The 12,088-nt window shown below is 37.8% G+C and overlaps 1 protein-coding gene across 2 annotated transcripts in view; it reads left to right on the top strand.

The window, feature by feature from the left end:
• Positions 1-9,329, top strand: part of LOC118816136 (zinc finger protein 2 homolog) — an 11,088-nt gene extending 1,759 nt beyond the window's left edge. The window contains exons 2-9 of one of the 2 annotated variants that reach the window (XM_036582655.1): positions 119-748; positions 1,011-1,304; positions 2,924-3,046; positions 3,375-3,485; positions 3,779-3,889; positions 5,087-5,191; positions 5,596-5,713; positions 7,380-9,329. In XM_036582655.1, the coding sequence (XP_036438548.1) occupies positions 119-748; positions 1,011-1,304; positions 2,924-3,046; positions 3,375-3,485; positions 3,779-3,889; positions 5,087-5,191; positions 5,596-5,687 (1,466 nt within the window). In that variant the 3' untranslated portion in view covers positions 5,688-5,713; positions 7,380-9,329. Of the gene's footprint in view, positions 1-118; positions 749-1,010; positions 1,305-2,923; positions 3,047-3,374; positions 3,486-3,778; positions 3,890-5,086; positions 5,198-5,595; positions 5,714-7,379 lie in introns of both variants that reach the window. The other variant, XM_036582648.1, reaches the window with a different exon arrangement.
• The last annotated feature ends 2,759 nt before the right edge of the window (positions 9,330-12,088 follow it).

The following is a 12,088-nucleotide window of genomic DNA, read 5'->3' as shown; positions in this document are numbered from 1 at the left end:
TCATCATGACAACAGCTTTATTCCACATCACAGTTTATGACCATACAGTGCAGCGCAACTATTTGTTTATGTTCTTTTGTTTACTGTTAACATTAACAATAACTTTTTTGTCCATTAGGAAATGATGACATTGATAGGAAGTGCTTCACATGTTCTTACTGTGGACGAAAGTTTGCAAGGCGTCAGACGTTGGAGCAGCACGAGCGAATTCACACCGGAGAGAAGCCTTTTCGGTGCTCTGAGTGTAACAAATGCTTCAGACAGCGGTCAGCCCTGCGTGTTCACAGGAAAGGTCACACGGGGGACAAAGCCTTTGAATGTTTTGTGTGCTGTAAGAGGTTTTACAGATCAGGAGACCTGAAGGCGCATTTGGGAATTCATACCGGTGTGAGAGAACACAACTGCTCAATATGCTTAAAGGGCTTTGGGCGTCCCAGTGATCTGAGAAGACACATGCAGACTCACGAGGCTGAACCTGCGCTATTCGACGTAGACAAGAGTCCACACAAGTGCTCTCAGTGCGGGAAGAAGTTCACACGACGGGCACAGGTTGAAATTCACCAGCGAGTGCACACAGGAGAAAAGCCGTATCAGTGCACTCTGTGTGGGGAGAGTTTTCGCTGGAGACAGAACTTCAAAGCTCATCAGCGTAATCATACATGTGAAAAGCCTTATCATTGCTCAGACTGTGACAGACGCTTCACTTGCTTATCAGCTCTGGAAAAGCATCAGGTTATGCTTCATTCAGGTAAGAGAGCATTGTTTTATGTGCAAGATGTACAGTAGATACAGTTCTAGATACACTGATCTACTGACATACTTGCAATTAAATTGGCTAGTTGAATGTTAGTGCAGTGTTTATGTGTTCAGAAGGTACAATTTAGTTAAGTACAGCAATATACAGTCGTTATTCTGAAACAGAATGTATTTTAAATCTTTAGTATTATAATTTTGTTTTAATGTAAGAATATCGGGTGCCTTTTTTGGTTTTACCTTATTTTCTTTTTAAGGAGTTCTGCTCCAGAACTGTCACCAGAGCACATATAAAGATGACAATCGACATCAGTGCTGCCAGTGCGGGAAGAGTTTCAGCCAAGCGAAGGATCTGGTGGTCCATCAGCGAGTTCACACTGGAGAGAAGCCTTATAAATGCTCTCAGTGTGGGAAGAGGTTTCGTCAGATAGGACATCTAAAGGAACATCAGCGGGTTCACTCTGGAGAAAAACCCTATCAGTGCTCAGTCTGTTACAAATGCTTTCCTTATTCACAATCCATGAAAAAACACATGCGTGTGATTCATGGAGGTACGTAAGAACAGTTTTGTATTGTTCTAAATGACTGGCTCTGTTACTGAAGTCAGTGTGTTTGCATTTGTTTGTTTTTGTGTGTTTTCAGGACTAAAAATCTCCTGACTTTGCAGGTAAACCAGGAAGAAACAGGGGTAACGTTCAGTGTTAGTGCTTTTTACAAAAGATACATGTTTCATTTTTTTGAAAAAAAAACAAGTGCAGAAACATTTCTTTTGGTTATCGAGGTTAGGGTTAGATTTTTAGGTCTCACTTTATTTGGATAGTCCACTATAGTCCCCTATAGATAATCTACAGATGTTCAAATTGTTAACAAACTATCTGTTGAAACTCAGTTGATTCTAAACAGTGCTGGGGTTAAGGTTAGGATTTGGACCGAGTTCAGGGCTAAGACCAGGGTGAGGATTGTATTTAGGTTTTGGGTTGAGGTTAAGGTTAGATTTAGAATTATGGTCAATTTAGTAGTATTTAGTATTTAGTTGAAAGTAAATTAAGCATCTAAAGCATCTAAAGTGGACTATAGAAATAAAGTGTTACTGATTTTTACATTACATTTATTATACATGGGCTATTACATATAATTTATATGTGGCAAATACAGGACCCATGTCCTTACATTGTGTAAAATGTGTGAGTGTGTATGAATGTTTCTGTTTTAAGTTGTGCTGTTGTGTGTTAATGTACAGAGTTGCTTTGTGATCAGTTTATATTGAGTTATGTTTACATATATAAATGTTTGATCCATAACAGTTGGCAATCTGGGAAGAAAGGAGGGTAGTTGCAGTAGTTAATGAGTCCACCTTTTGGCTTTATTACAGCTTCCATTCTTTTCAGGAGACTTGCACTCAGTTTTTTTAAAGTAATCTGCAGGGATGTTCTTCCACATCTCCAAAGTTCAGTCTGCATTTTCTGCTTCTCACAATCCAAATAATTCAGTGATGTTGAGGTCTGAGCTCTGTCATAGCCAGTCCATTATCTGAGAATAACAGCAGCTTCTTTGTTTTTTCTTTGGATGGAAACACTTGTGGATTTTTTTCAGATCTAAAGCGTGATAAAAAAGGGATATTGATGCATACTGAAGCTTTCATTAGTACAGTGATGATAATACAATGAAAAATTCTATACAAAATCTCCAATAAAAGATGTTCAGCTTGTATTGCCTTTGGTTGAGCCTTATTCAGCCTTGTAGTCAAACCTTTAAGGGTCACAAATCTATTAAATGTGAGAATCCAAAATTCTGGTAAATTAAAATTAGATATAAACCAGAACTAGTTTAGCTTTTTAGCTGCAGGGGTATTGCATTCTGCATTGGTGTACTGTAAAATAGATTTCCCCATCATTCAGTAAACAAAGAGCAGAGTTCAGTTAGATTTAACACTTCCAAAATTAGAGATTGCATAAAAGCATTAATGGGTATCAGATGCTCTTCTTAAGTGGCTTGCTGCAATAAAAATAGCTAATTTTAAAGCTTAGTAATTTTTTAAGAAAAAAATATTGAATCAGTATCGGCCAAGGTTCTAGTGTCAGTATCAGAAAAGAAAGGTGGTGTTGTGCCATCTTTAGCCAGACACTATGCAAATACTAGACGCTGACAGATTTTTATTTTTTTTTCACAGCACTTCAACGTAACACAGAAGAAAAGAGCTGGATGGATGATGTGGAAGAAGTTAAAATCGGTTCAGCTCCAACCAGCCCATCATCAATACACTCTGATGACCCTGGAGCTTCTGATGAGCTGCGTCAGTATGATGACTCTTAAATATTGTGCAGCTTTAAAGAACTATAAGTTGGACAAATTATGATGCATTAATTTGGTCAGATGATTCATAGGAAGTAGGACTGTACCACCTGCTAAAATGAAACGAATGTCTGTTGTGCCCTTAAAGTACATTATCTTTGCTGATTTTGCTGTTTTTAATATATCAGATTAACTAGAGACATATAATAAGACACACTTTCTAAGCAAATTTCTGTGCAGTTGTGAATGTTGCTGTAATTCTGGTATAATGTGGTTGAATTAGACCTGAATTAAGCCTGTTGTCGTATGTCTTTTCTGTTTTTTTACAGCAGGGCATGGAAAAACTGAAGGCAGCTGCCTGCCTTTTGTGGAGGGAGCAGAAGTTAGCTTGGCTGCACCGTCAAACTGCTCTAAATATTCTGGAGTTAGTGATAATTGTTGTGAGTATGGGTGATGGGTTCTTAAGTTACATGGTCCAAGTTCCTTTTACCCCATTATTGACTGAAATGTGATTTGGTATAAAATCATATGAAGAGGGGAGACCTAGACTTGATTTTGGGGGTAGTTTCCTCAAATGGAGCACAGTAATGTTCAAAGTATCAACTGATCCTTTCAACAAAGTTTTCTTGTCACACTGTCTAATATGATGTTTGTTTCTAAATCAGTGGCTCAGATTGATAAAACAGTCTGTATATGATATAAATAAGTTTTAATGGCATCTTGTCTTTTACAGCACAGCACGTTAAAACTGAAGAGCGCTTCCCTTTAGAAGAGGATGTTTGTTCAGGTCCTTCCAGCCCAGCAACAGAGTTCAGTAAAGACTGTGAAGTTCATAACAACACTGGTAAGTTTTGGTGATGTTTCACTTGGAGCATAATTGTAGGGCTCCTGAGTGGCAAAATCATACAAGCATTGGCCCTAACAAAGAAGAGTGTTTGATCCCCACACATGCTACAGCCGTCAATGGCAGGAGTCCAGAGGGCATGGTTTACCCTCCTTCTGTCCCTCTTCTATTTTGCATTCCTTTCTAATTTAATACAGCATTTTCCACTACAAATTTCATTTTCAGCACAATAATTTATTGGAATTTAAGATGAATTTTGAAATTTGGTATGTCCTTCTGCTTCAGCAACAGTTTGCACTTAAGGTGACATGAACTTCACAGGTTTGGGCAAAAGCCTCTGATTAGCAGATCAAATGCTTCTGAGAGTTTTCTGAACACAAGCTTCACTAGAAGAGATGAGATTCAAAAATATCTGACCTGTTGTACAAAGGCCTTAACATGGTCACTTTCACAAATTTGTTTAAATTAGTAGTGAGCTGGATATAGTGCATAATATTGAATATCTCTTCTTTATTTTACTTGTCATAACTTTTGTTTAATTTTTTCAAGGTCAAACAAAAGTGTTATTTATTTCTGTGTTTAAATGACAAAATCTCGATTTTTCAGATTTTCAGTGTGTCAGACTTTTGTGCCACATCGTCTGTATATATATGTGCATGTGTTTTTTAGAACTTGTTCAGTCACACTTTGTGTGAAGATTGAAAAAACCTGTAAAAATGTCACCGACTACAAAGTGCTGGTGTGGCTGTGGGTTTTTATTCCAGCAAAGCAGGAGAACATGATCGGTTGTTGAAGACTAAGCTCGTGATTAAACTTGTAATTAGGTGTGCCTCTGCTTGTCTGGAATGAAAACCTACAGTCACACCGGCCCTTTGCGGATAAGACTGGACAGCCCTGCAGTAAAGTCTCTGAAAGACTCCTCTTCTTCTTATAGCACATCTGGGCAACACAGAGGAGAAAGCCTTCAGTTTAATGGATGATGTGGATTCATCATTGATCATTTATAACAGTTGAATGATTAACAGACATAATGTCACAGTCATAATCAAATGTTTTATGTAACTTTGGTTTGATACTGTAAATGCAAAGATCCTGAGGATCCTGATGTTTTTGTTAAACTCTGTTTTTTTATTAGACTGTTAACATTATGTTAATAACAAACACTGTTATTGGACCTATTTTTCAATGTTTTTACAGCACATCCTCTTAAAACTGAGAAGAAGTGCATAATGGAGGACGGTTCTGCTTTTTCTAGTCCAACATCAGCGCTCTCTAAATATCCAGATGTTTTTGATCAACTTGGTGAGCGTGGGTGATTTGAGTATCTATTCATGTAGATATTTATTAAAATCATATTTATTTACATATTTATTTATTTAAACAAATGTTACAAATGCACATTCAGTGTAATATTTTTCTACGAGAGCATTCTGTGTAGTGCATTAGAGAACTATGAATAGGCATCTGAATTCATACTTGCTTTTAGTACAGTAAAATGGTTGCAGCAACTATTTTTTCTTGCATTATTGATTTTTTTTTTTAAAGAAATTCTGTCATTGCAAGACAAAATAGGACCTTACTGTTATATTAAGCCATCACAGAATGTTAGTTAAGCTTACAAAACTGCATCAGAAGTACAGTGTCTTGGTTGGTTTGTGTTATGCGATGGAGAACATTTACATTTATATTATATTTTTTTTCAACAGCTCATCAGATTAAGGGTGAGGAGAAGTGCTTAACCATAATGGATGACGTGGTGAGAGTTAAAATTGGTTCGACTCCAGTTGGAGCTCTTTGATGGGCCTGATATTTCTGGTAAACTGAGTGAGTGTTGGTCAATTATTATTCAAGCGTCTTTTCTCGCATGAGATGTCTTTCACATAATATCTGGTTGAATTTATTTTGTTTATTTATGTGTGAAGATGAACAAAGGCACCACTTTTATATTGTGGTGTGTCAGTAAAGCCCGCTGTTAAAGATAATGACATTAGAAGGCACGGAAATATAAAACTTTCTTGAATCTGATTATCTCGATCACTGCAGTGTGCCACCATCTAGATAATCTAAGGTTTTTCAGAAAACTTGGGAGGTGAAATGGGAGAAGGAAAAATATAGGAGTCTGATCTACAGTGGCCCCAACAAGTAACTGGATATGTGTGCCATCCTTAAAATGTATTATGTTCATTGTATCAATTAGCATCAAGATTATCATTTTCTTGTTGGATGAATATTCCTTAAAAGGCAGCTGGAGAGTGTCAGTGTCATAAGAGTATCATGGTTTGAACAGTTTCTTAGCAAACATCTGCAGGTTTACATCCAGAATGCCTTTATTCACTCTTGAGGTCATCACATCAATGAACATGAGCTCTCCACCCCCGCTGTAAGAAAAACGGTTCCAGGCTTTGATGTTTCCACCTCTGTACTGTACAAATCTCTTAGTGCAGTCTGGTTTGAATTCTTCTCCAGGCTTTCTCCACACAAAGAGTCTACCATCAGATTGATTTTGTGCACTCTGAGACAAATATCATTTTGTTAAGCATTTCATACAGACCATAAAAAACTAAAGAACCTATTAAAGTGTTAAATCTTCACAGTGCTCTGATGTCAGACGATATAGTAATCAGCTGTTCGTTTAATAATGGATATGCTTCAAGGTGTTTATTTACCACTCAAACCTTTTGCAATCACATGTTTTTATTTTCAGGACAAAACTCCAAATTATTCATCTTAAGTACAATAGACAGAGTACATGTTGCTACATGCACCAGCTAGCCCCCTACACCAACCCCTACCCTAATGGCACCCATCAATATAACACTGATCAAGAGAAAGAGAGAAAAAATAATATAAAAAATCAATATACAAACAAATTGGGCTGTAGGGACTGGGGAGTAAATCATATGTTTTGAAGATTTAATAATGTCTGCATTACATCAAATTATTTTATTTTAGAAAAGCAAGAAAAAATTTTTTTGTTAGTGATATAAGCCAGGGTGGCACGGTGGCACTCGCAAGAGCCTGGCCAGATAAACAGGGTCCTTTCTGTGTGGCGTTGGCATGTTCTCCCCGTATCTGTGTGGGTTTCCTCCCACAGTCCAAAGACATGCAGTGAGGCGAACTGGCGATGCTAAATTGCCCCTAGGTGTGAATGTGTATGTCTGTGTGTCTTCCCTGTGATGGACTGGTGACCTGTCCAGGGTGTTTCTTGCCTTCCAACTAATGACCACTGGGGTAGGCTCCAGCTCCCCAGCTTGGATAATGTGTGTGTGATATGAGCCCTTAAATAATGTTTTGAAAATGTCTTTCATTGTTGGTCTTTGGCATTGCACTTTATTTTAGCTGTTGCCAGTTACTTTTGTACTGATAACAAAAAAGCTGGAAAAGCTCGTGTGATCATTGCAAGATTGTGGTATATGCTGCCTTAATGTAAACAACTCTGGAGAAAAACAGTTTTCTACATGACTGTCATTGCATTTATTTACCATTGCAGAAGTCATCAGCACCTTCCTTTTTTAGCACTTAAAGATGTCCGTGCCATTCTCTGAGTTGGAGAAGATTCAAGGTGGCAGAGGAGTATCTACTGATACATCAAGATGCAAAATCATTTCAGCAGCTTTACTTTTTGAAATAACTGAACTTGAATAAAACTCCATCCTCAGAGACTCACTGCCTTGGTGCGAGTTGGAGATGTCAGCTGAGGAACCTGTGTCAACTACGAAAAAAGATACACATGAAAAAAGAACAGTTTAACAAACCAGATTGCCTGAGCCACCTACCATCCTGGCAGAGCTTCATTATTGAAATTCCATTTCCAGTGTTGTCTGAGGAATACTTTCACCCTTTTGCAAGTGAGTACAAACCAGCACTGCAATGAGAAGAAGGTATTTCACACCTTCTCCAAACACGTCCCACCTCAACACATTACGCTAGGTTGAGCCGCATGGTAGAGAAACATCTCATATGTGGATTACCTTAAGACCAAAACCAGAGACAGCCGTCATTAGTGTTTGAAATTTTGAAAACAAGCAGTTCATAATCTGTTACATCTTCTCTACACTACTGTGATCTTCCCCACCATCCACCAGCAATATAATGAACTTTTGTTACGGTGATTCTTCCTTCCTCCTAAAACCAGACACCAGTAACGATACTGTACATATTTCTGTGTGACACACGACACTGCAGACTGTTCACTGAACCTTCACACATCTGTTTTCAACCATTTCTGTCCTGATACATGTTTTATGTATACTCTCAGTGTAATGTTTTATTATTACAAAAGTAGCACATGGTATATACTGGCAAATAAAACAGAATTATAAACATGAAAAAGCATTTGGAAGACCCTGAAGTTAAAGTTGGTTCAGCCCCACTTAGCCAATCGCAAAGCCTGAAGCTGCTGAAGAAATAAGTATGGACAGTTACTTAGACAATTTGCATTATCCTGTGCCAAAAAGTGATGAAGGAACTGGATTTAGTAGATGAGAAGAGGTATGCATTGGTTGTATATCAGCACGTCACCCTGAGTGAAGAGAAGTGTGCTCAGTCCAGCCAGTCTGAGTCTGGAGTTGCTCTACTGAGTGAGCATCGATGGTATTTACTTACCATGGTTCCCGAATAACATATTTAAAATGAATCACAAATAGAAAGTAAACGAGAATCATTGCTTTGACAATTAATCCGTCATTGATCCCTCATGTTAAGTGAAGGACGTCCTTCAGTCCAGCACTCCAGGCCTGCTAGGCCACTGAAGACTCTACATATGCAGGTGGTGTTGTAGATTATCCCCACTGTAACCATAGCTCACAACAACACTATTCAGCTTTTATATGGTGAAGAAAGTCAGGTTCTTATTCACTTTCCTGCTGGATGTGCATCCAGGGAACGCTGGTGTGGCCAGTTGAACGAGCGAACGACAGGCAGACAGACAAACAGTTGGCCTAGCTGAATAGTTCAGTTTTGCCTGCTGGGTTAGCTTTCACTCCGCAGTAAGCTTTCTCTCTCTGTAGGTTTCTCTGATTGAACAGGGGGAGATCATGGGGAAACACAGTTTTGTTAAAGCTGTGTGGACAGGACAAGCCATGTTGGTCCTGTGATTGGTGAGGGTAACGCTTACATAATCTTTACCCAAGATTAGGACCGTCCAGTTTAACTGTAAGGGGAGAATTTTGGTAGAATACATTGGCCATTTATTAGAGATTGGAACATTATTCATAGGACATAGTTTGTACATGTATAGTTTGTGCCCACAAGAGCAAGTATTACCAAATAAAACAAATGAAATGAATGAAAACGAAACAATACTTTAATCAAAGAGAAGATTTTTACAATATGCTAGAACATAAAGTGTGACCATGTTTAACTTAATGATAATTATCCTAACCGTTTATTTTATTATAGAGTTGTTTTCTTGGTTCCACTTTACATCAACAGTGTAACTACTGGTGATGTGTTCACTCACAGATGGGTTACAGAAGTACAGCTTATGTAAATACACATGTATGAACTTTTTGTATTCATGTCATTACACAAGTGTATCTTGATAATTGCAACAGCATGTTTTCTCTTATGTAATTACACGTGTAATAGGATGAGGATAATTACATCTGTATGACCTGCTGTTTTTCCAACAAAACTTTTCTTATTGTAACAGGAGGTGTTTAATTGCCTACATTATGAGAGCACTTCTGCTGCATCTGCACAGGAAATGCCAACTTTCCTAGCATGTAGCTAGCTAGCTAAGCATGTGTTGATTTAGTAACATGACCACAGTTCTGGCTTTAAGCCATTTTAAACCATTTTGCAACATGGCAGTATTTTTAATGCATTTTCATTCATTAACATTAATTAATTAATGTGTGTTGTATTATACTACCCCAAATATCTGGATTAGTAATCTGTAAATTCAGTGTACCCACATAACTAACTACACATGAACTTACACACTTTCAGTTACAGTCAGAAGTTTAGTTGGCAAAAACAGCAGTTCATACAAATGTAATTACTTTCACTCTGTTGTACATGTGTAATTACAAAGGAGACAATATGCTGTTACAACTATGATTATATGCTTGTGTAGTTACACAAATTCAAAAACTGAAATGATACACATTTACATAAACTGTACTTCTGTAATCTGTAACAATAAATACATTACCATTAATGATATTGTTGTTTCATGTATTGTTCATGTCTAACTACACAGTTATTAGAAATACATTATAAAGTGGGACCCCCAGAAAATAGCTTAATTAACTGGGGGGCCTTCTAGCTTATAGCAGAAGCTGCTCTGGACTCCAGGCCAAGTTCTGAGAGTACTCTCCCCTCTTCCAAACTCGCAAACTAAAATTTATAATAAGTAAACACCTAAGTCAGTGGTCTCCAACCCTGGTCCTGGAGAGCTACCTTCCTGCAGAGCCTAGTTCCATCCACAATTTTCTGCACCTGATTGGCTGGATCAGATGCATTAGAGTTAAGTAAGGGGTGGGGCAGCTTGTTGGATACAGGTTGAAACCAAACTCTACAAGAAGGTAGTTCTCCAGGACGAGGGCTGGAGACCACTGACCTAAGAAGACAGCTCCAAAGTTAAACCAAACAGTCTGAAACCTGAAGTTTTTAAAATGAAAATAATTGTGCGCTTGTTGGACAGCTTTAAGATTAACCACAATAAAGATTTAAACATTATTTACAAACCAGTCCTGAGATTACAGCTTGTTTTTTTCTACCCTCTTCAGATGATACAGCCAGAGCAGATCCCTTAATGGCGCATTACACTGATGCATAATTTGATCAGTGAGATGTAAACAGTCATTCAGAGTGAGTGTGTAAATTGCTCTGTTCTAGAGAAACTTAAGTCACAGTTGTTCGCAGTGGTGGTGATAGGAACCAGACGTCTAATGCATCTAAGAGCTACGTCACAGGAGGCCATTATAGAAATGGTTATAAACATGTTGCTTGGCGCCATTAGGTCAAAGCTTCGGTGGAGAGGTACATGCAGGGCGTCATGAGGCAAAATAGTCCCAAAGATGACTTTTTTGCAAATAAAAACTCAGACATATAGGTTCACTGGTCATTTTGGTAAATTAATAAAGTGAATAAAATGGCTGTATTTCAGCGGTAGACATCACGACCCCTGTAAGGATATCATAGTCTGCAAGTTTCTCTGCAATGAACCATTTCACATCCAATCACTCTGAATTTTTAACGACTGCATGATAGGGGATTTTTCAGATTTTCTGCATAAGCCCACTGGCCCTGTGGGAAGTGAATGGCTAAAAATGTTTTTCCACATACCACTGAGTAAATATTTGCTGTACACATGTACTGTATATATAGTGCACTGACAAATATTACGTTCTTTTTTGTATTAAAGTTGATGACAATCACTGTAATGATCAGTTCCTTACTAAGGCTTAATTACTATAAACATAATTGGACTAGGAATATTTCAGCAAAGTTTGTCCTGTTCATGCTTTACATGCTTGTTGCCTACAGATAACAATAAAAAAGGGGGGTGAGGGGTGCATTTGAGAAGAGATTTAAAAAAAAAAAACAGACTTTCGTATTATTTTAATAGGACTTTATTGCTTTAATAGTTTTGATATAGAACAGCTTACATCTCTGATTCTGAAGCACTCATTTGAAGAACAGGAGTAGTGTACCAAAATACTCTCTGATGATGCTGGTTCCGTTCAAGTCCAGTACAATTATTGTGTGTATGTGTCTATATGTGTTTGTGTGTGTGTGTGTGTAGCAGCGATGCAAAGCTCCCTTTGATATCGGTCAGAACTTCAGACAGTGACAAATCTGCCATTTTGTAGGCCAGCCTAGATATCGTTTTAGTTTCTTTTTCTCATGAGGAAGTGACAGAGAAGGAACCAGGAGTGTGGAAAAAAAGACTGGAGAAACATGGAAAAAAAAGCAAGATGAGAGGAATGTGGGTTTGCTTGGATTCAGTGAATCCTTCCCCACTCGTTTTAATTCACAGTCAAGTGCTAAAAGTAGTGATTGACAGATCGACTTGTTCAAAAATAAAAAGTAATCAAAAGTCAGGGAGAATTTTTGCAACTCAGGAAGAAAAAAAAATAATTTTGAATAAGCATTTTGTAAAAACCCTGAGAGCAAGACAGTGTGGGAGGGGGAACAGGAAAAAAAAGAACACCCATAATTAAACATAAAAAGGTTAACATGCAAAACTAC

The sequence above is a fragment of the Colossoma macropomum genome, unplaced genomic scaffold, assembly GCF_904425465.1.
Source record: "Colossoma macropomum unplaced genomic scaffold, Colossoma_macropomum, whole genome shotgun sequence".
NCBI lineage: Eukaryota > Metazoa > Chordata > Actinopteri > Characiformes > Serrasalmidae > Colossoma > Colossoma macropomum.
This window is presented reverse-complemented; position numbering and strand designations above follow the sequence as displayed.